This window comes from Chiloscyllium punctatum, chromosome 39 (assembly GCF_047496795.1).
Source record: "Chiloscyllium punctatum isolate Juve2018m chromosome 39, sChiPun1.3, whole genome shotgun sequence".
Lineage (NCBI taxonomy): Eukaryota > Metazoa > Chordata > Chondrichthyes > Orectolobiformes > Hemiscylliidae > Chiloscyllium > Chiloscyllium punctatum.
In genome coordinates, this window is record NC_092777.1 from 33,261,792 (window position 1) to 33,287,616 (window position 25,825).

The following is a 25,825-nucleotide window of genomic DNA, read 5'->3' on the forward strand; positions in this document are numbered from 1 at the left end:
CTTCTTAAATTGATGAAAACTTAAATGTTAAATTAAGTGTACAACTGTAGAATCTTTTCCTGTTGTACATTCTGGATTGCACTACTAAAACTTTGACATATAATGCTAAAGCAATGATATGATTCCTGAGGTTTGGCTGGACTGTTTAACAAGTAATTATAAGTTACTTAACCTAAACGGTGGTGCAGTGATGAAACACTTTGCGTAAACGATCACAGATGCTTGCACTAACTGAATGTTGATCTCTCTTTCTTTAATGAACTCATGAGACAGATAGGGGATGGTTAGAAAGAAATTGATCCCTGTTCAGTAATGCTTGCCAGAAAAATATGTGGATATGTGGTAAGAACAGGATTAGGTCGAGTTGTGATCATGCTAATGGCCATTCTTCAAGTTAATACATGAAGTAAGATCAGTTGGAAAAGTTGCCAATGTAATCCTGCCTCACATTGTACTAACATTCTTAGGAAAGAATATTAGAAAAGATAAATGTAAGATGAAAAAGGAATAGGAGATAGCTCTCAAACATCACTTTTCAAAATGCCAAAGAAATTTCAAACCCAATTGCAGCAAAAATGTGCAAGGTAATCTTTGACAGATTTTGACTTTTCTTCACAGGCTGCAAGTTCCATAGTGCATTCCATTACCTGCCATTCAAATCATCCTTATATAAAACCTGTCAAAATGATTTCACTCATTGAGCACGGTGATATTTTATTTGTTTATAGCAATATCAATTCTAGTTGCAGGTATCAATCTAAATTCTTTCTAACTTCAATCTTCCTCTGATTAATTACATAGTCAGAGATTGTGCAATCTAAAGAAATGAACTGGCAGTTATTTTATCAGCAATGTTCGATTGCTTTTACAATCAGTTCCTCTAAATCCTATATTGTCTGTCAACTTCTGGAAGTAATGAAATGTCTCCAGATTTTAATTAACCTTTGTTTGAATATTTCTGCAGTAAAGGAATGGAATACCTGAGGAGAATATGTTGGATATTTTATATCTTTCATGATCGGAACCACCGTTCCCAATAAGGTGGATTCCTACATGGCCTGGAAGGTTCCACAAAGCATTGTTCAGATCTAAGTAAAATGCAACTGCATAATAAAAATTTATTGAAAACCTGCTAAAAAACGACAATATGCAATGCACACAACAAGAACACTTTTCAGAGAATACAGATCAAAATGTGAGCAGTCCTACTCAGACCAGTTTCTCCATCACCTTTTTGAAAAGGCTCATGACAGTATTAGGGTAGGTTCCCGCTCTTGTCCTGAACTGGAAAATTTTATCAACCTTGATTCAAATTCCACTCTACATGTATTCACATGGTCACCTCCAAGTCCTCCCTTTATATAAAAACAGAAGAAAATGGAGAAACACAGTCTGGCAGCATCTGGGAAGAGAGAACAAAGTGAATGTTTTGAGTCTGATATGACCCTAGGTGCTGAAGAGAAGTCATAGTGGACATCAAAACATTCACTCTGTTTCTCTCACCACAGATGCTGCCAGACCTGCTGAGTTTCCAAAATACTTTCTGTCTTTATTCCAAATTTCCAGGAACCACAGTATTTTGCTTTGATTTCGGTCACCCCTTCCTTTCCCGAGTTCTCAGTTCCTAGTTGGGGGGCATTGGCTATCAAACAAATTTCACTGTCAACCCACAAAACTCTCAGTTGTCTTCCTCATATTCTGCTGTCTGTAAATACACTATTCATTCTCTTAAGTTTCTACTTGGATGACAGGTGTTTGCAATATGCATTTCTTTAACCTTAATTGCCCCCACACCACCCATGAGGTTGCCAGGATCTTGACTGTGTACATCCTACTTCATACACTGCTGCTCCCAAACCTTCCCCTCCATCCCAGTGGAACCACAGGCTTCTCCTTGTCCTCACCTTCCACTGAACCAGTCCCTGTATTCAATGATTAATCCTCTACTATTTCCACAACCTCCAAGGGTATCTTCTCCCCTTTCAAAATTCTGAAGGGACACTACTTTCATAATATCCTGGTCCACTCATCATTCACCCCCAACACCCACTCCTTTCCATGGAAGTGCTGGAGATGCAACAATTGTCTTTTAAGCTCCTCTTTTCTGATCTTTCAAGGCCTTAAAGTCTTCTCCCACACAAAGCAGTGACTTATTTTAATACTACTGTATTTTGGGTATGTAGACTGGTAGTTGGAGGTTGTAGAATGAGTGACTACATTGTGGAATATCTCCACTTAGTTTGTAAAAACAACCTCAGCTTTCAGTCACTTGTCATTTTAATTCACCCCTTGCTTGGACTCTGTTCCAATGAAGCTTATCACAAGGTCAAGGAATAGCAGCTTGCCTCTCAGCTCAGCACTTTATAGGCTCCAGACTCAGCACTGTGTTCAACAATTTTAGATTAAAACTACTCCCACTAATTAGTTTCTTTTTTTTTGAAAATCAGTTTTCCTTTACTCTCTTGCTTCCCTCATTTCCCTTTTGCTTTTCGATGGAACCTATTCAGGATCATACCATTTATCATACCGACTAGAGATACATCTTTTGTTTCTTTACTGGTCCCATTACCATTAACTTTGGACTTGCACTGTGATATCTTTTGCTATCTAGTGTTGTCAGTTCTCAAAACTGTTGAGGAACTTCCTCTTTTTTTCTCTTCTTTCCCACCCTCCCTCCTTTTGTTTGTTCAAAATCTATTACGTGTCTAACGTTCCCAGTTCTGATGAGAAAGGTCACAGAGCTAAAATATTAACTCCATTTTTTTTCTCTCTCCAGATGCTGCCCAAACCTGCAGAGTATTTCCAGCATTCTCTGCTTCATTTCTCATTTGGGTGTTGAGTCATGTGCTGCAAATTGCCAGAATGTCATCTTTGCTTCAGATACGCTGTCCTTTATTAAACACAAGGCTACCTTTTTGTACTAGAGTAGTTCTGTGATGACATGTTGAACAGGAACTAGCAGTATGATTTCCTAATGAAATGGAAATAAAGGGAATGATTTGTAGTCAGCAGTAAAGCAAGGACACTTGATGTTTAGTATGAAGTTAAGGCTCCTTAAGAGATCTTGAGAATGTCAGCTTTCGTGCTGTGCAGTGACACTGGAACAGATGCAGCATTCACATGTGGAGCAATATAGATGTCATCAGGCTGTCGACTATTGTTCAGATTACCAACCCCACTCCCTGTCCCCAGCTACAACACGTGAAATAACTACAGTAAAATGCCATATTAACAGCACTCCACAGATGGAACATTTTTTTTCCTCAGGTCTAGTTCTGTAATGCATCAAACGTTGTTACGGAGATTACTCTTGGAAAACGTCTTGCCCCTGATTGGAGAAGGTGTACCTTGTGAAGTGAAAAATCACACAACACCAAGTTATAGTCCAACAGGTTTATTTGGAAGCACTAGCTTTTGGAGTGCTCCTTGTTCATCAGGTAGTTGTGGAGCAGGACCGTAAGACACAGAATTTAGAGCAAAGGATTTTGAAAAAAAATTCATTTGTGGGATGAGGGTATCATGGGCATTTATTGCCCATCCCTAACGGCCCCAGAGGGCAGTTAAGAGTCAACCACATTGCTATGGGAACGAAGTCAGGCCAGACCAGGTAAGGATATCCTTCCCTGAAGAACATTAGTGAACCAGGACGGTTTTTCCAAATATCAATAATGGATTCATGGTCATCATTAGACTCTTAATTCCAGATTTTCTTTTTATTCCACCATCTGCTATGGCAGGATTTGAACCCAGGTCCCCCAGAACATGACCTGGGTCTGTGGATTAACAGTCCAGCAATAATACCACTAAGCCATCGCCTCCACTATTACAGTATCATGCAACTGTAATGAAATATTGAACAGACCTAGATTGCTATTAAGTCTTTCATCTTTTAGAATGGTTGCAGCTTTCGGTTCATTATAAAACAGTTCACATTAATGAACCAAACCTGTAACCCATTCTAAAAGATGAAAGACTTGACACCAATCTAGGTCTGTTCAATATATAATTTCAGTTCCATGACACTGTAATCCTTTGCTATAAATTCTGTGCCTAATGGTCCTCCTCCACAACTACCTGATGAAGGAGCAGCACTTTGACAGCTACTGCTTCCAAATAAACCTGTTATACTACAACTGGATGTGTGATTTTTAACTTTGGTCCACCCTAGTCCAACACTGGCTCCTCCACACCATGGCTACCTTATTAAGGTTTTCAAATAGCAATGTGGAAGCCAAAAAGTTGAAATTCTTATTTATTTTGTGGTTTACTGGGAGAGTTGGGGCATCCATGATGTCAGCTTGTGTAGGAGTCTTGAGGGCCACACCATAACTTCAGGACTTTTACATTTATTTGCACATTCCCAATATTGTGATGATGCAGTCAGCTTCAGAGGAGTCATGATGATCACACTCACGATTCACTATCAACACAGCTATCTCCTCAGACCCACAAGGAAAAATCCACGGCAAACACAACCCTACAGGTTTTGCTGCTAACTCTTGATGTGTGTGTGTTATTGGAAATAACATCTTATTGCCCATCCTTTGCTGGCCTTCATGAGGTGTTGGTGAACTTGGCTGGACTGGGCTGCTGTTCCCAAATTAGCATGGAAGTGGGTGTTTCATTTAACAATTCTGATTTGCAACAGAGTTAGCGTTGCTTTCTCACACCGCCAGGGACCAAGGTTCGATTCAAGCCTTGGGCGACTGTCTGTGTGGAGTTTGCGCGTTCTCCTTGCATCTGCATGGGTTTTCCCCGGATGCTCCTGTTTCCTGCCAAAATCCAAAGATGTGCAGGTTTGGTGGATTGGCCATACCAAATTGGCCCCTTGTGTCCAGGGATGTGCAGGTCAGGTGACTGAGCTCTGGGAGATACGGGGATAGCGTGGCAGGTGGTGGATCTGGTAGAAATGCTCTTTGGAGAGTCAGTGCAGACCCAATGTGCTGAATGGCCTCTGTCTGCACTATAGGAATTATATAATATTTTGCTCATTTAACATACAGTAAGGCACTTAATGGCCTCCTTCTGTGCCAATACTCTAATTTGCAATGGAGAACAAGTGCTTCATATAAGACTAACAGAATTGTTTGTGCTGTCAGGAATGCTGTAAGGAAGTTCAATAATTGACCTACGTGGCAGAAATAAAATCCTGCAGGAAACAATTCTTTAGCTGTAAGTCACTTTAGCGAAGCAAGGCTCAAAAACATTGCTTCTTTAGCAAGCACAGTAGACACGTTCAAACTCACTGGCATTAATAAGCTTATTTGCAAGCAAGCAAAATTCTGAATTCTGTCCTGCAACATGTAACAACACAAATCGTCACTGCAGGCAGCAGTCTTCTGCTCTTGGTCTGCTCCCTGAAGTGTTTATAACATACTCACCTTCCTAAATGGTTTTATTGTCAAAAATAATTCATTTCACTTTTGCTGCGACTTGCAAGATAGCATTTTCCCCGTGAAGGTGGTTGCCACTAGTATAAAGGTGTATAATTAGAAACATAGAAAATAGGGGCATGTAGGACATTTGACCCTTCAAGACTGCTCCACTATTCAATATGATCATGGCTGATTATCCAATTCAGTATCCTGTTCCTGCTTTCTCCCCATACCCCCATTGGGCGGCATGGCGGCACAGTGGTTAGCACTGCTGCCTCGCAGCGCCAGAGATCCGGGTTCAACTCCTGCCTCAGGTGACTGACTGTGTGGAGTTTGCACGTTCTCCCCATGTCTGCATGGGTTTCCTCTGGGTGCTCCGGTTTCCTCCCACAGTCCAAAGATGTGCAGGTCAGGTGAACTGGCCGTGCTAAATTGCCCATAGTGTTAGGTAAGGGGTAAATGTAGGGGTATGGGTGGGTTGCACTTCGCCGGGTCAGTATGGACTTGTTGGGCTGAAGGGCCTGTTTCCACACTGTAATGTAATCTGTAATCTGTAAAACTCTGTGATCCCTTCTTTCAGTAGTCAGAGTGTACTGTGTACTTTGTTAGAAACATCATGTACATGTTCAACTGCACATCTTTAGAACAGTGAATATATTAATTTTAAATCTATTGAGGCTCCCCTAACCATTACAATAGTTTGTACTTGTACAGCACATGTACAGCTTGAAGAAAAAAATTAAAATTTAAGAATAGGATATGTAGGTCCATAGGAATGGTAAAAGATAGAACAGATGAAAATATATAGAGAAAAAAAGAACAGAGGAAATAAGTAGGGAATATGTGTAAAGAATCTGCAAAAATTGTTAAGAAGAGTGAAATATTGCATAAATACGTCAATAACAGAATTGTTTATTATGAGGACCTCTGAGGAAAGGATAATCAGATAGTCAAGGGTCAACAGAAATGGTGGAAATATTTGACAAGTACTTACTTCCATGTTTACAAATGAGAAAAATACATGGAAGGAGAAAACAGATGTTATTTGAATAAACTCGGGATTTCTTATAAATAGTAAACCTTTCTGATGATTACCTATTAAGTGAAGCTCCATTAGGAAACATCCAAGTAGTTGAAAAGAAATGGCAGGATTTCTGGAAATGTATCTTATATTTCAAGTATCGAGTGAGAACAGCCTGGAATGTTGAGTTCCCAAACATACTAACGTTTTGGCCAGATGTGGAATTAGATTAGATTACATTACAGTGTGGAAACAGCCCCTTCGGCCCAACAAGTCCACACCGACCCGCCGAAGTGCAACCCACCCATACCCCTACATTTACCCCTTACCTAAAACTATGGGCAATGTAGCATGGCCAATTCACCTGACCTGCACATCTTTGGAGTGTGGGAGGAAACCGGAGCACCCAGAGGAAACCCACGCAGACACGGGGAGAACGGGCAAACTCCACACAGTCAGTCGCCTGAGGCGGGAATTGAACCCGGGTCTCAGGCCTGATTGAAATGGACATTGACAAATCCATTGGGAACATGTGGTGAGATCAGGAGATTTTCACTGTCAAGAAAAACAGTCTAATTCTCCAACCACGTTTTGAACTCACTAATCTCACTAATGAGCAGAGGGAGGCATGCTTGCAGTATTTGCATGCACTGTATGCCATTACTACTGAATCTTGCCTCATTGATGCACAGTTTCCCATTCTCCCAACCACTGGATAGAAATAAGATGGTGACAATTCCTGATCTGGAGGTCAGTGAGCAGGTACCTGGTGACTCCAGCTCACCACATTCTTCTCTGATCATCACTCTTGGGCACCAGTCACCAGGGCACGTTTCACCACCAGCGACTGCCCACACTCCATTCCATAAACACTGGCATCAGACATGTACAAGCCTCACCTCACCATCATGGAACATCTCAAATCCATTTACAATACTAATCTGTACTTCAGTGCTTTGGACTGCACCAGCGCTCATCATTGGAACACCACTACCAGAACACTTTGTGTAGAGACAGGTACACCCATCTCATGCTTTCAACCAGGGTCTAGCTCAGTGCTTTCTTGGTACTTACTCACTTTGTGACTAATTGGATGTTCACAGCATCTCTGCCGTGCCTTGTACTTTTGTTCTTTGCCATCTCAGCCAGAGTTTAAAGGCTCACAGTCCTTCTGCCTTGCCTTGCCTTGAAGCGCAGAAGCAAAGCCAAGCAGCTTTTAATGGTTGTCCATCAGGAGAGTGCACATGTCACTGCAGGCCACAGTGCAATGTAAATTGCACATTATCCCACACACAGCTTGCTTGATTAGCACCATATTCACAAATATCACTCACTCCATCACTGACACTCAGTAGCAGCTGTCTATAGAATTCATCAAGGTTCCTTAGTCAACACCTTCCATACCTACCACTACTTCCATCTAGAAGGACAAGGGTAGCAGATGCATAGGAACACCACCTCCTGTAAGTTCCTCTCCAAGCCATTCACCATCCTGACTTGAAAACATATCGTCATTCCTTTACTGTCACTGCATTAAAATCCTGGAATTCCTTCCCGAACAGCATTATGGATCTACCTGCACCAAATGATTGCAGCAGTTCAAGAAGACAGCCAACTAAGACTTTCCCAAGGATAACTGGCGATGCATAATAAATGCCAGTGACCTCCACATCCCATGGAGGAGTTAAAATAAAAAATCTTTAATCAGGGCCAGACAATAGGCTTCCAAAGGTAAGCGTCTAATGTCTGAATCAATTTGAGGGGGGATCTTGCAACACAATCAAACAGAGTATGCCATAATATCCTAGCACATGATGGTCATGACAAATGGAGCAGCCAAAGAGGGGGTGTGATGGACTCTGAAGAAGTAGGAGAGTAGCAGCAGTCTTCCTAGGAGGAAGTTGAGGACATTGAACAAGAAGAACATGACCTTCTGCACAGTTGAGTACTGAAGCATCAGACACAACAAGCCAGAACAGGACTTATATTGACACTTGCTTCCAATAGACAGGAGTTGGGTGTAGCAATCACTACAGTAAATCTGTTGGTACTCAAAACGCACATGGTCCCTGTTTATTATCAGAAGTAAATACAGCTTTATGTTTTATTTGTCTTTCCTGTTACCGAGTAAAAGTAAGCATTTTCAACTCTTTGAAGGCCTTCCGGTATGTGAGGGTCCTACAATGAATAGTGAGTGTTAAGCTACATTGGGCATTGGGAAAAGAGTTGACAAGGTTCTGGGATGGGATGTTGAAAGGGATGGGTAACCCATTTAGCTTGGTCTTCAATAACAATGTATCAGTATGTATGTGCAATGAAGAACTAGCCGTGTCTTGGCACAGAATAAATAAACACTCTACTTTCAAGCCAACAGCACTGCACTGTCCAAGTAAAAATGTGATTAAGAGTTGGACAGTCTATGGATGTACTTATGCACAAAAACATTACTATTTGCAGCAGCATAAGCACAAGGATTATGGTATTCTTTCCACACAGTAGCTGGAATAAAACATTTATATCAGTGATAATGAAGCAATGACCAAGTGTGCTCTTGTATCCCAAGAGATTCTCACAGATATTGATTGCTTTTCTCTTTGGCAGACTGGGATGAATCCAAATTATCTTCAAAAATCCAAAGTAGGTTGAACTGCCTTTACTTCAGACAACACCAGAGCACTCATCCCATCCTAATGCAAGTTGTAATAAATGTGCTTATAGAACATTCAAATCCGAATATTTTAAACCATGTCCATTCTAAAACAGTAAGCACTAATTTGACAAGTAATCTCTGGGAAATCTCAATGTCTTTTCTTGGTATCAATAATATTACCGTCATTAGACTTATCACGCGATGCAAAATAAAACCATTGCTAGGTACAATGTCCTTTTGTTGGACATATAACATACTTCCTGGCTGTCCATATCCATTTGTAGAACTACTGGTTGAAGTGAGGTACAAGCCGACAGTACTATTAAGCAGTTAAAACAATACATAGTGGGAAGGATAACCTTGAATTCTTTCTGAGTGTCATCTAAAACCCAAAGAGTGTGCAACAGCCCTTGTCTACTTATATCTGTTATTTTATACAGAAAATGCTCTGTGTGACTTAAAGGTTGATTCAAATCTAAGCCAGGAAATAACTTGAGGCATAATTTAATGAGCTAGGTTTGTAAGTAGTGCAGATCTAATTCACTGGTGGTTTCTTTTTCCATAATCAGAATTTGTGTTTCATTTTTGTTCATTTCACATGCTGATGAACTCGAAGTTTTTTTCAAATTTATCAAAACAAGACAATGTCTTTTTGCAGGGACTTCCAATCACATGGCATGGCTGCCCCCACACTCTCTCTCTCTGAGGTACAAAAATGCTGATGTGGTCATGTAGGGTTTGAGAAGTGACATGCATTTGCCCATGTGTACACTACAAAATACTGAGTGTTATTAAATACCAATGTGCACTTTAATTATAGAAATTCTAACACCATATGTCAGAGATGGATGCTGGAGCAAGGTAACAATTAAGGAAGAACAGCAGTAGACAACATTAGGCTGAGGAAGATAAATCACACACCACTGTATGCACATCTGTATTGTATAATGTCAACAGAGTGCTTGTTTCAGAAATAGTGTGCCTCATGGAAATAATTGACAACTCAATCCAAGTTTGGTGTGTGTGAAGCTATTTTTATGCCTTCTAAGTAACTACGGTGTTGTGGAGTTTAGTAAATATGGGAAGGTCACCAAAAGAGTGTTCAGCTCTTTATATGAGATGGACATTGTAGCAAGTATAATTGATGACATGAATTATATAACATTATGCAAAGGGGCTGTACAGCTTCAATATCCAGGAAATTACAATGTTTCTGTTATATTACTTGAATGAAATACCACCAGTTTAGTCTGGACTTTTGTCACATCTTTCATTTTTCTTCATTTTTACTGATAAACCATTTCAGAATCTCAAAGTTAGCCAATTTCCTTTATATTCTACTGACCTGCGAGTGGGTCTCATTTCTCATCAGACAGCACATTTTGTTTAGGATGCAAAGCTGCAGCTGATCCCAGGTCAACGATCGATCTTCCCTTACCAAAAATGGTGGACCAAACCTAAGAAGATCAACATAACACCATTTAGTTAAAATGCTGGCTGACCAATAACTATTGATTGGGGCTTATAGTTGCATCAAGCTAAAAATGTTTTTCGACTCGATTAAAACAGGAATATTTCTGCAATGGGTTTTATGAGAGATTTTTATTCCCACAGTAAAACACAATTAAATTAGTTATTGGTGAATTTGTCCATGGGTGTTAATCCACACGCCAGTAAGTTCTTCAGTTAGATTAAGTTAAATAGAATGCATTTTCAATTGAATACCACAACATAAATGACTGAACTATTTTTACAGTTTGTAAGCTTTGAGGAAGCATTGTTAATTAAAGGTAGCATTAAAATTCTATACAAATCACTGGAAGTCAATCAATAATTTCAATAGTGTGACTTTATCACAACTGAGCAAGTTTTACTTATAAAGGGAAATACCTTCAGGTAATTTTATGCTTCGCTACACATCTTTAAATCACAAATTGGAGTTTTGGATCTCAACAAGGCATTCAAATAAACAACGCTATAGGATTGAATTAAATAAATTTCTGGTCTTTCATTTCTGGATCTTCATAGAGTCCCTTTAAAAGGTAAAGTACTTCCCAAAAGAGATCAAGACACAAAGCAGTAATGGAAGAGTAAGGAGGGGTGTAAACGTTTGAGCATAAAATTGATTTCATCAACGTTTTAAAAGACAGAGTAAATAGATGAGAACTGGAAACGTTTAAACTGAGGACCTTAAGCTCTACTCTTGATGATGTAGGGAACAAGTGTAAAAGGTAAAGTATGGAAAAAATGAACAGAACACTGGAAATAAAATGGACCTGGAGTAAACAAAAACATGGTTGCGCCTGTGGTGGGGTAAAGCTAGATGTCACAGAGGTGGAAGTATGCATTCTCGGTGTTGGATCAGGTATGAGGCTTTACACTCAACTCAGGAATGAATAGAAGACTAGGTTGTGAACTACCTGGGTCAACAAAGCAAGAGGTTGCAGAAGGGACAGAACAAGGAGCAAAAAGTTCTAAATTTGAGTAACCTAAATCTTGGCTGAAAATGTGTTGCTGGAAAAGCGCAGCAGGTCAGGCAGCATCCAAGGAACAGGAGAATCGACGCTTCGGGCATCAGCCCTTCTTCAGGAATGGGGCTTCCTGAAGAAGGGCTGATGCCCGAAACGTCGATTCTCCTGTTCCTTGGATGCTGCCTGACCTGCTGCGCTTTTCCAGCAACACATTTTCAGCTCTGATAATCCAGTATCTGCAGTCCTCACTTTCTCCTCGAATAACTTAAATCTTGATCATGTTTTGTTGGAATAAACTTTGGCACATTTACAATTTGATGTCAAGCAAGCAACTTGAAAACACAGAACTGGATTTCTGTATAGTAGAGCTGGGTGTTTTCAGTTTATCAACAAAAGACGGAATCCACACTTTAGTGCATTGGTTAATTTAAAATATTATTTACTTATAGTTAGTGCTAAAATCTTTCTTGATTCTGGGGTGAATTACCACATCGTGGAAACAGTGATGAACATCATAAGCACTGTATAAAACATTGTGACATTAGTGACAGTGATGGTGCTTGGAAAGTTATTAGTTCATAACACCACAGCTGGAAAGACATATTCAAAGCAATGTGCAATCCAACTAGCATCTGTCTATTCATACAAATGTTAAATTAGTGCAGTTTGAAAGCAGTCCGAAATGTTAAAGGCTTTCACTCAGAACAGTTAATTTCCCAATGCCATAACTACATGTGACTACTTCTGTTTATATACTCCGGTTAACGAGACTGAGTCCCAACTTCGAAGCCACAATGTCCCTCCAACAGACAGACTTCATACAGGCAGCAACTGCCCTGAGCATGTCCTTACATTGATCTCACACATTGAAGTCACTTTTCAGAAAGGCTGAAAGGCAGGGAATTACCTTTGCTGCTGAAACTCTTCAAGGCCATTTTCTGGATGAGAATCCTACAATAAATTAATTTAGAGATAAACAGTCAACTGCTCCATGAACACCTTGGAGATCAAACGAACCACCTACATATTACAAACAATGGCTCCCACAGGATCAGCCCTAAAATGGCTCTCTTCAACATGTAAACATGCGACCAGGCTCCCTCAAAGTCATGACTTGTCACATATGCTAACGATTTGGCCCAGGCTTTTGCGGCTAAAGAACTTTTTGTAATATCTTGACAATGTCATGACATTGAGTAAAGCTCATTTAAGATCTAGGTTCTTTGGAAACCAACTTCAGAATATGAGGACTTTAAACATACACTGTCAAGACGGCTGTTTTAAGCCTTCCACCTGAAGGGAAGAGCTTCAAAGTCCAGCTCTCTAGCTAACACCTACCCATAATCCAATACCAAAATATCTTAGCATCACTCTTGACTACATGTTGACCATACCACCAGAACACCGGAGCCAAAATTAGGATTGAGTGAATCTTAAAAGGAGGTTGAAGGGTACAATCTTGAGTAGCACAGGCAGCATGCATGCAAGACCTCATTCATGCAGGTCGACCCAGCAGTAGAGTACTATGGCTCAAGAGCCACTGCATAAACATGGGAGATATTCACGTCCTGGAGGTCATGAGGGCTATTTCTACAATGCTGATGCCAGCACAATTCAAGTGGCTTCCTTTACTTGCACATGTTGAATCTCCTAATGTCCACAGGCAAAGCACCCTCTCAAAGATACTACTGCCTAACAACAACTGAAGCACTCAGTCATTGACACCTCAAAAAGACCCACATGCAATTATCTGAAATCACATGGCCCCCAGTGCAACACACTTCACACCCTAAAAACTGACAACAGCCCAACTCTCGATGGTGTAGCTGACTGCAGACATCACCAAATGCACTCTAATAACTGACCTGAGAGGTGAAACTCATGGTTTGAAACTTTCATGGAAAATCTGGACAAACATTGGATGATGCCATAAACATATGGGCAATTGTTCTACAAGTAGAACAGGAAGAACTGCTCAAATACTGACTATGGTCATCCAAGAAACTGATCTTTTTCTCTGAATAAATCTGGCGGGATCACAACCATTTATACTGTCAGCTGACGCCATTAAATGAAATGTTAATCTTAACATAAAACCATAACTGTTTCCCCAATCATACAATTAAAAATGTAGCAGCATTTCTTCGAGCACTTGACAGGAATATCATGAAACAAAATTTAATATTAAGCCATACAGGTAGATAGTAGGAGAAACAGAGGGGCTGACACTCATTCAAATCATTCTCTCCAACACACAAGAGTCTAACTATTTCTACTGATGTTCAACGTATTACCATCACTAAACTCTCCATTATCAACCTCCTGGAAGTTACTATGCAACAGAAACCTAACTGGAACAGTCACATGTGGTGATGAGACTAGGTCAGAAGCTGGAAATTACATCATATTTGTCAAGAAGAGGGTAGCTACAACAGACAAAATCATACTATTCAGGACCATGTAACCAGCTTCAACCACAGCCCATCCACCACCTTCATCACAGTTATGGCTTCCCTCCATTATTGGCTCACAGTGTATATCAATAACTTGCCAACGCTCTTTGCTATTATCTCCTAAAAACATAACTTCTACTAGCTAGAGTAACAAGGGCAGCAAATTCATGGGAACATCATCTGGTTCCCGTCTAAGTCATAAGCCACACTGACTGGAACTATATTGGTGGTCCTTCATTGGGTCAAAAGCTGGAACTTCCTTCCTAACTCCTAACATGTACCTACACTGCATTGGCTGCAGCAGTTCAAGAAGATAGCTCACATCATCTTAACTACAGCAAATAAATGCCAGTGATGCTCAAGAAAGAATGCAAACAGCTTCAGTCACAAACAACATGGAAATCAAAACAGGTCAGCAATGCCATTCGAACTATGACAGATGTTGCAATCTACACTGACATACTGTGATGGGTTTCATTAATTCTAAATTATAAACATAGAGAAAAAAACGCCAACTTGAAGAACTGGTTGCACATTAATATGAACATTTCACCTTTCCTAGTAATTCACAGCCAAACAAAAACTGTCATGATGGAATCAAACATATACCATGAGCAAACTTCCTACTCTTTTCATTTGTTTGATGCCTGTCTTAACACCAGTGTTTTGTACATGCACATAGAACAAAAATATAAATGGGTAACCCTGCAGAGGTGGAAATGGAAGTTTTATGGATGGATATGTGGATTAGAACCTCATTGCTGATTCAGGTATGATACCAAGGTTGCGAACAGACTTATGCATTTTGATTTAGTTGTCAGGGAGAAGGCTGGTGTCAGCAGGAGGGAGTTCTGGAGGAGCTACTGAGACACTGGCTTGTTATGATCTCCAAGGAGACCAGTAATGTTTTTAGCTGATATTTTAGATTATGAAACTCAGGTATTTATTAAAAGAATGGAAGCCACAAGATCCACTTTTTCGACATAAGAATTTCAGAACACAAAAAACAAAGAACATGATAATAACTACATAATGAACTATAACTAGGTAATAATTACACTGTACATTGAACAATCAATAATAAGATAGTAAAAATAGTTGGAATTGAAATATTGAAATCTAGATCAAATATCCTAATTTCACTTTCCTTTTATGCTCATTAGACATCCAGTCCAAAACTCTCAAGTCAGATACTGACTAAAAATTGGGAGATTAACCCAATGGTCTGAAGAGTGCATAAAAAATTTGGCTGATATTTCTTCAACCTTCCATTTGCTTCTGGCAAGACGGTCTACTCCAATCCTTCCCAACCTCCTAAGGTCATACATTTCCCATTGAACATTGCTGTCTCTGGCATCTTAGACATGAATATTCTGAGTCAGAATTCTCCTGGTTTCATTATTCCTTAACAATGGAGTTTGTATCTAAAATGCTCTCTCCTTAGCTTGGCTATGCCGGAAATTCAACTCACTCAACTCAGTCAAATCCTTTAGCTAACAACTGTTTTAATTATTTTAGCTGATACAATGAATTTTAACTGAACTCTGCTGGAAGATGTTTCTAGATTAGAGTGGTGCTGGAAAAGCAGAGCAGGTCAGGCAGCATCCGAGGAGCAGGAAAATCGACGTTTCAAGCAAAAGCCCCTCATCAGGAAATGTCGATTTTCCTGCACCTCGGATGCTGCCTGACCTGCTGTGCTTTTCCAGCACCACTCTAATTTAGACTCTGATTTCCAGCGTCTGCAGTTCCTCACTTTTGCCTGGAAGATGTTTCTGTCAGACCAGGTGGTTTCAAACTTTAAAAGGTACTAAATTTTAAAACGGAGGAACACCCTCAGAACTTACACATCTTTATCAGTAATTTGTTAGCCTCTTTCTTTTCTTATTGTTTATCTCTCAGGAAACTTGGCCTCATCATTATTTCTATTTTCTAAAACAGAAATCAGATCCCAAATCTTAAAGGGACCATCGCCCCACCTAAATTAGTCAGCCAATTTGCACACAGCAAAGTCCTATAAGCATAAATAAAATAAATAAGAAGATAATCTATGTGCAGTTATGTCAATTCCAAGAGAAATGTTGGCCAGAGCACTGATATAGAACTTTCCTATGCATCCTAAAATACTGCTCTGTGACCTTTAACTTGCATTTGAGTAGGCATTAGCTGTTTCAGGTTAAAGTTTAATATTTATCAAAAAAAGTCAGAAATGATGCAGCACTGACAATAGACAATAGACAATAAGTGCAGGAGTAGGCCATTCTGCCCTTTGAGCCTGCACCACCATTCATTATGATCATGCCTGATCATCCTCAATCAGTATCCTGTTCCTGCCTTATCTCCATAGCCCTTGATTCTACTATTCCTGAGAGCTCTATTCAACTCTTTCTTAATCGAATCCAGAGACTGGGCGTCCACTGCCTTCTGGGGCAGAACATTCCACACACCCACCACTCTCTGGGTGAAGAAGTTTCTCCTCATCTCTGTCCTAAATGGCCTACCCCTTATTTTTAAGCTGTGTCCTCTGGTTCGGGACTCAGCCATCAGCGGAAACATGTTTCCTGCCTCCAGAGGGTCCATTCATTTTATAATCTTATATGTCTCAATCAGATCCCCTCTCAGTTTTCTAAACTCAAAGGTATACAAGCCCAGTCGCCCAATCATTCAACATAAGGTGGTCCCGCCATTCCAGGAATTGACCTACGCTGCACTCCCTCCATAGCCAGGATGTCTTTCCTCAAATTTGGAGACCAGAACTGCACACAATATTCCAGGTGCGGTCTCACCAGGGCCCTGTACAGCTGCAGAAGAACCTCTGTGCTTCTATACTCAATCCCTCTTGTTATGAAGGCCAGCATGCTATTAGCTTTCTTCACTACCTGCTGTACCTGCATGCTTGCCTTCATTGACTGGTGTACAAGAACACCCAGATCTCTTTGTACTGCTCCTTTACCTAACTTGACTCCATTTAGGTAGTAATCTGCCTTCCTGTTCTTGCCACCAAAGTGGAGAACCATACATTTATCCACATTAAACTGCATCTGCCATGCATCTGTCCACTCACCAACCTATCCAGGTCACCCTGTAATCTCCTAACATTCTCCTCACATTTCACCCTGCCACCCAGCTTTTTATCATCAGCAAATTTGCTAATGTTACTAGTAATACCATCTTCTATATCATTATTACATATTGTAAAAAGCTGCGGTCCCAGCACTGATCTCTGCGGTACCCCATTGGTTACCGCCTGCACGTTTCCTCCATCCAACAAAAGCATACAGGCCATCAAAATCAATCTTGAATCTTTCACATCAATGAACTAACACTGTGTCTCATGACAGCATGGTGGTTTTGATACATTTCACATCACATTTCATTTCTATAGAATTCTATGTAGTGACATGGATAAAAGACACGTGAACATGCTTACAGTTTGGGAAATTCAGTAGCTCACATGCTAAGTTTCTTTCTTTAATCCTTCCCTTAGAAGCCTGCAGGTATAATAGTCAGTATGCATACTCAGGGCTGTGATTTCTGTTTTCGTGTTTGTCATGCTGTTCAGACATAGTGTGCATGACACTATCAGCATCATTAGAGAGTGGCCTCTCACAGAGTCAAACAGCACAGAAACAAACCCTTCAGTCCAACTAGTCCATGCCAACCATAATCCCAAACTAAACTAGTCACACCTGCCAATGCTTAGCCCATATCTCTCCAAACCTTTCTTATTCATGTATTTATCCAAATGCCTTTTAAATGTTTAACTGTACTCACAACCACCACTACGCTCCAGTGAAAAACGTCCCAGCCTATCAGACTCTCCTTATAACTCAAACCCTCCATTTCCAGCAACATTCTGGTAAATCTCTTCTGAATTCCCTCCAGCTTATTAATATCTTCCAATAACTCAGTAACCAGAACTGGACACTGTATGCCAGAAGAGGCCTCACCAACATTCTGTACAACCTCAACAAAATGTCCCAACTTCGATACTCAAAGATCTGACCAATGAAGACAAACATGCTAAATGCCTTCTTAACTGCACTGTCTACATGTGAATGCAAACGTCAAAGAATTATATATCTGAACCACGAGGTCTCTCTGTTCTATGACACTACCTAGGGCCTTACTGTTCTCTGCCTCTCTTGCTCACAAAACCTCATGCTCACCAATCTTGCAGCTCAACACCTCTCCCACTTGTCAACGTTCTCCAACCCTTATCATTCCACTCACTGACCCTTCTATTCATTAAGCCACCTGTTCATTAACAATTCCTGACCCTCTCTCTCTCACCTTCTCCTTCCAACTCACCCCTTCCTTCCCCAACCTTACCACTCATTGATCTTCTCGGTCCCTTCCTTCTTTGTGTCACTCCTCTTCAAAGCGCTTTGCTTCTGAGAGAGAAGGGACATGTGAGGGGGTCCATTAAGATCAGTGAAGGAGAAGGTGAGGAGGGAGAGTTGTCAAGGGTTGCAGTCAATAAGGGGAAAGGCAAGTAGAAAGAGAATATTTATTTATATTTAATTTATTTTAATTTTGATGTCATTTAATTACATACATAGCAATTTAGGAATGTAAAAGTATGTCAATTTTGAGTATAATATTTTAACTTTAACCAGCAAAGTCCTACAAAACCTAACTGCTGCAATGGGAACATCTGATTCCCTCCATGCTGAGTCATTTAAATCTGATTTCTTTTTAGGAACACAACTATAACATTAATCAAGGAATTACTGCTATGTTCAGCAATATTATCAGAGTTAGGACTGAGGTATCATAGAATCCCTACAATGTCGAAGCAGGCCTTTCAACCATTGAGACCACATAGACCCTCCGAAGAGCATTCCACCCAGACCCAACCGCCATGTTATCACTGTAATCCTGCATTTCCCATGGCTAATTCACCTAATCTACACATTTTTGGACTACAGGAGGGAACTGAAGCACCTGGAGGGAACCTATGCATACATGGGAAGAATGTGTAAACTCCACAGAGCCAGTCACCCAAGGCTGGAATCGAACCTGGGTCCCTAGTGTTGTGAGACAGCATTGCTAACCACTGAGCTACTGTGCCACCCCACATTAAAAGTTAAAAGAAATAACTATTTGCATTTTAATATGCTTTGTTAAATAACAGAAGTCATCCTTTAAAATTGGAAGAACACGTGAGCTGTATTAAGGCACTAACTCTACCTCAAGTAACTTGGGCTTATAAAAAAATCGAGTCCAGGACTTGATTTTTTTTTGAAGAACCCTCATAGCTATTCTATGGATGCTGAGGAAAATCTAACTTTATTAAGAGAGTTAATAAATAAATGGCAATTTTCATTTTGTACTAGAGGAGGGAGGCACATTTTTAAAAAATCTGCAATTTAACATAATCTGCTGTACTGATTCCTGCTATTGTTCAACTGTTATTATTAACAAAATGTTGTTACTGGTTTAAACCACTGGGTTAATGGGTATTCTTCTGAAGTCAAGGAAAAGAACAAAGGGTTTGTGTCAACACAGAGTTAATTCCAAAAACAAGTTTTATTGTTTGATATTTGGCAATAGTACAGCATCAGACATTGTGCTCAGAGGACGCATTAATGAAAATGCTTTTTGCTGGTGAGTGCAAGACAAATATTTAGATGAAGCTAAACATTATAACACAAAGCTCTGCACACAAATGGTAGTACAGTTTCTTGGCAAGAAAATCTGTGTTCTTAAAATGTCAGTCAATTTATTATCTTATGCAAACTTTTTGCACAGATTCTCAACAGGAGGAATTGCTCCCCCAACCCTTGCATTGACATGCACTATAATAATTGCCATAATCATTACTAAATTTTTTGATTTGCATTTGCAAAAAAATTACATTTTCAAAAGATGCAATACCAATTGTTCATTAAGATGCTCAAAATGATGAAGATTTAATTCCCAAGTATTTTAATTTTTCAAAATAAAGGTTGGAGCAATTATTAATTCATCCACTGTTCTGCAAACCAGAGACTTTTCCCTAGTGGTATAGTTTTATTATTATTAAGCAGCAGGTCGGGGGGAAACAGATAATGCAATAAAAATAGCCATATCCTATTGCTAATGACCATCTTTGTGTGACAGCTCTGAAAGTATCATTTAGCAAATGAATAACAAAAAAAGTCTCACTGCAGACGTACTACAGTTACATTGAGCAACCTCACAGCATTCCTTGTATGCTTCCAGTCTTGAATAAACATGTGTAGCTGACAGTTAGATTAAAGCAATTTGGTATACCTCAGGAGAATGTTCCACAGCAACGATAGTGTGAAATGTTGTCTAATTATGCAAACTCTAAACTTTGGGAGCCAGTATCATGCTCTGATTGACTGTGCTGGAACAACAGTTGTTACATGCCTTCCAGTAAGAAAAGCATCTGTTCTATAAAGGTCTTATAATTTATTATTGTACTTTATATACAATTACAATTGTATTGCCATTATAGCTTGGGTCTTGGGAACTTAGCACCTTGTATATTATGAGGTGAAATTGCGACAGTAGATGTCCCAAGACTATAAATTGCAATAGGAAACCAATAGCTAGGTTTATATTGCTTTATAATTCTTCGCAGTCTACGAACAGGAAATTGTTGCACATTGAAAAGAACAAGGCATGACATGCATGAAGAACATATCCAAATCCCCAAATACATCCACTTTAAGTTGGTGGAAACATTGTCATTACAATTTAAAGTAGTTGGCACTTCTAACCATAGTTTCAGGATTTTTCCAAATATTATTCCATTTACAATTAGTCTTCCAATTTGCACCTATTTATTAGCATACTTAATGTTATCAGAGGCAGGATGAGTTGATTCAAGCACACTTCAGACATCTCAAACATAATGATAATGCTTTGTACTTGTGGCATCAGCAAACATAGAGTAACATTTGCAATCCCTGTGTGAAGGAAAGCACTGAAAAACAAGCACAAGTTGTAACTCACAAGTACTGCCAGCACTGTTCATTCTCTGGCCTCTCTCAAATTAGCTGATGTCAGCCAGAAAGACAGAGTGAAGAATACAAAAAAGTGACATTTTCCTTGGGGCGTGCGGGATGAATTCATTTAGGATTCCTGATCACACCTGCTATCCGATAATCCTTCTTGGGAAGCGGTCTCTGCATGAACAGCAGAAGATAGCTCTTATGTCTGACACTCCACACAGAGAACGTTTGGCCTTGCATAGGAAAAGGCTTTTCAGTGAGACATTGAAGAAACAGGGAACTTGCTAGTTCTACGGGAGTGACAGGCAAACATGAGTAATTCTTTGAACAGGAGGAATATGAAAAGAGGACACTTACCTTAGTGTCCACTAAATAAATGCTGGCCTTAAAAATTACTCGAAGCAGAAAATAATGTCATTAGTTATTTTTCTTTGGCTTACTTCCGTAGATTAGACCAAAAATGATGTATGAATATCATTCCCAAAGACAGGTGATACACTATGAACTAAACCATTGGGTGATAAAGTATTCTAGTTCCTGTGCAAACAACAAGCAATACAAATTCAATAGGCCAAGTGCAGATCTGACAACACAACAAATTATCCCAGTGACTATTTCTTATGCTAAAAAATATTATTCCAAAATTTTAAAAAAATTATACTATGCTAAAGTACTCAGGTTACTTTGCTCGTTTCACATGGTATGCTATGAGGAAAAGCTATAACCTCCATTCCTGATCAATCACAGTTTGTCACAATTCCCAGCGCTGATAGTCTTGGTTTAGTGGCAAAACAAACATTGAGCAGCTCACCAAATAAAGGGAAAGAAATGACGTCACAAGTATTGACATTAAGCTCCACCAGGATGCTGCTATAAGAACACAAGAAACAGGTACAGGACTAAGGTCTGTCTTTGTGCTGTATAACTCTATGTCTGTACAATGACATGGGCTCTTGAAGCACTATCATGGCTAATCCTCACTTTCCCACTCACTCTCCATACACCACAATTTCCCGAGATCAAAACTCTGTTTGTTTCACCCTTAAATATATTCAACAATGGAGTATCCATAACTTTTGGGTTAGAGAGTCCCAAAGATTTATAAATCTTCACATGTAGAAATTTCTCATCTCAATCCTAAATAAGCGACAACTTATTCTGAGACTGTTCCTCCAGATTGCCCAACAAACTGAAATAGTTTCTCAGTGCCTGTTCAGTCAAGCCCCTGCGGAATCCTATATGCTTCAGTGAGATCACCTCTTATTATCCCAACCCTCAGGAAGGAAAGGCCCAATTTATTTAGTCTGGCTTTATGGGATAACATTCTTATCCCAGTAACTAAGTGATCTTTGTTGCACTGTTGCTTAAAAGAATGTTGGAAATATGAAGCCTAAACTACACTAAATACTAGTGTACCAAGTACTCAGTACTTCAGGTGCAGTGTTATCATAATCTTCCATAATAGCAGCAAAACTCTTATTCTTGTACTCTAATCCCTTTGAAATAGATGTCAACATGCCACTTATCTTCTTAATTGTTTGCTGAACATGCATTTCAAGGATGTGGACATACCAATAAGCTCAACTGGCTAGACAACTAGCATAAGGATGAGATGGATACCAACAGAATGTGATTTGATCCCCATTCAGGAATATGTGTACATGGAGCTTACATCTTTAACTGTAGCCCTCTACCTGGCATCCCCCATGGTAATACCTTACCAAACAATATGCAGTATGAATTGTTGTTCATTAAAAATGTGATATGTTCATCTTGCATCTTGCACAGTGCAAGATGAAAAGATTCAAATGCATGTCTCTTTATACCAAATGTCATTTCATGGGACCTCTACATTTTCAAATTCATGGAATCATCAAATCCCTACAGTGTGAAAACAGGCCATTGGCCCAACAAGTCCACACCGATCCTTTGAAGAGTAACCCACACAGACCCATTCCCCTACCCCACATTTCCCCTGACTAATGCACATAACCTACACATCCCTAGACACTATGGGTAATTGTTTTTTAGCATGGACAATTCACCTAACCTGCACACCTTTGGACTGTGGGAGGAAACCGACAATAATAAAAACAGACAAGTCCTTTGGAATATTATATAGAATGATAAGATAACACAAGATAAAGTAAGGTAAAATAAGACACAGGAGCAGAATTGGGTCATTCAGTCCATCGAGTGTGCTCCACCATTCAATCATGGCTAAAAAGTTTATCAACCCCTTTATGCTGCTTTCTTTCTGTAACCCTTGACCACCCCCCCCCTTCCTGATCAAGAGCTGATCTATCGCTGTCTTAAATACATTCAATAACTTGACCTCCATTGTGCGTTCCACAGATTCACCAACCTCTGCCTGAAGAAATTGCTCCTCATCTCTGTTCTAAGGGTTGTCCTTTCACCGAGGCTGTGCCCTTGGGTCTTAGTATCTCTTACTAGCAGAAACATCTTCTCCATATTCACTGTATCCAGGCCTCTCAGTGTTCTGTAAGTTTCAATGAGATCTCTCCTCAATCCTTCTAAACTCAATCAAGTACAAACCCAATGTTCTCAGTTGCTTCTCCTATGACACGCACTTCATTCCGGCATCATTCTTGTAAAATGCCTGTGGACCCTCTCCAGCACCAGTGCATCCTAAGATATAGGGCTTAATATTGCTCCCAATATTCCAAATGTGGTTTGACCAAAGCCTTAAGCAGCTTCAGCAGTACATCTCTGCTCTTTTTTTCTTGCCCTCTTGAAATGAATGCCAACAGAACCTCATGTTAACTTTTAAGAAAATCCTGAACCAGGACACCCAAGTGCCTTTGTGCTTCAAATTTCCAAAGTCATCCCTATTTAGAAATAGACTATGCCACTATCTTCTTACCAAAGTGTATAACCTCACATATTCCCATTTGTGTTCCATTTCCACTTACTTGCATACTCTCCTGGCCTGTCCAAATCCTTCTGGAGCCTCTCCGCTTCCTCAACACTAACTGCCCCTCCACCTATCTTTGCATTGTCTGCAAACTTGCAAAAAACCCTCAGTTCCTTTGTCCAGATTGTTAATGAATAGTTGTGGTCTCAGCACTGACCCCTGTGGAACACCACTAGTCACCAACTGCCATTCTGGAGAAGGCCCCTGTATCCTCACTCTCTGCCTTCTGCTAGTCAGCCAATCTTCTACCCATGCCAGTACCTTGCCCTAACACCATAAGCTCATCTTATTTAGCAGCCTCCTCTGTGGCAACTTGTCAGAGGCCTTTTGGAAATCCAAATAGATCACATCCACTGGCTCTCCTTTGTCTAACCTGCCCATTACTTCCTCAAAGAATTCTGACAGATTTGTAAGGCATGACCTCTCCTTGATGAACTGTGCTGACTTTATCCTATTTTACCCTGCACCTCCACAATCTCATCCTTAATAATGGACTCTAAAATTGTAACAGCAGCCGAGGTCAGGCTAATCGGCCTATAATTTCCTGTCTCTGCAGGCCTCCCTCCCTCCCTCCTTGAACTGGAGTGTTATATTAACCATTTTCCATTCCTCTGGGACCCTCTGTGACTCTAATTATTCATGGAAAATCACCATCAATGGCTTCACAATTTCCTCAGTGATCTCCTTCAGATGGTATTACAAGTTTATCAAACTTATAATAAAATCAGTACCATCAGTGACAGTGGCATACACATTCTTATCAATCTGTTTCCAAATATGAAATTGAACATAGGAAGCATGTGACTAGACAATGCTCAAATGGGTAGGCTCAATGATCACCTGATATTGGACATCAGTCTTCATTAAAAGGAAACTAAAAAATAATGTAGGTGTATACCGGTGCCCGCAAAGCATTTCCTTGAACTGGCAGTGGATTTCCAGGTACATTCTGTGCTGGGACATGATTGAGCTAAAGGAGAAATGACACGGAAGGACAGAACTCAAGGCAGGAGCAATCCATCAGCAGAAGGCCCAGTGGAGATGACAATGGTTTTTGCAACCGCAACAGACCAAGAAACAGAAGATGTCTGAATGAAATTTCCAGAGTTCAGCTGATGCACAGCCTATATTTCTACCAATTCTCCTAAAATCATTTGTAAAAACGCAAATCTGGGAAATGTACTCTATATTATGCCAAAAACAGCAATATTAAATTTGCTCAAGTGAAAAGATAAGTCACCTATATTGGTAAATTACATCTGCTCAACATTACTCACATATCCTCCTTAGCTGTGCTTATGATGAAATTAAGGTATTTAAGGTTCTGCATACTTCGTAAATAAAACTCCAGATTCTTTTATCTAAAAGGTATAAAATTTAATGACCAAAATTGAGAAAAAAAAGAGAATGAGAGAGAACTATCACTCGGTTCTGTCATCAATCTGCAATGAGATTAAAAAAACAAAATTTATTCACTGGCATTAAAATAAAAATGGCTATAAACTTCCTTTGTTATAATAAAATGTCATTTCTGTCATTTGTTTTCATCTCAACTTTCAAAGCTAATGCATATAAAATGACCTAGCATTATCTTAAGAGACTTTCTGTGCCTCGGTTCCTAATGCAACAAAGTACTTTTACTTCCCTGCAGCAAAACATTTGTCATAGACTTCCTCAAACGACCACAGAAAGCAGCCTCTCAGTTCCACCAACATAATGTTACCCAACAAGCAATGGTAAATCACACATTCACTGGGGGAATGACAATAATGAGGTGATAAAGTGCCCTTCACATACACTGGTATACATGGAATCGTAAAATGGTTACAGCACAGAAAACAGCCAATAGGCCCATCATTTTCGTGCCAGCTCTCTGCGAGACCAATTCACCTAGACTTAATTCCTTGCTTTCTCCCTGTAGGTCAGCTACTTTTTCCCATATCATTTTGATTGCTTCG

General features: G+C 39.8%; 1 protein-coding gene across 3 annotated transcripts in view; it reads right to left on the bottom strand.

The window, feature by feature from the left end:
• usp43a (ubiquitin specific peptidase 43a) overlaps positions 1–25,825 on the bottom strand; it is a 435,233-nt gene that overhangs the window by 33,298 nt on the left and 376,110 nt on the right. For all 3 annotated transcript variants that reach the window (XM_072558425.1, XM_072558426.1, XM_072558427.1), the window contains one exon: positions 10,392–10,503. In XM_072558425.1, the coding sequence (XP_072414526.1) occupies positions 10,392–10,503 (112 nt within the window). The remainder of the gene's footprint in view (positions 1–10,391; positions 10,504–25,825) is intronic.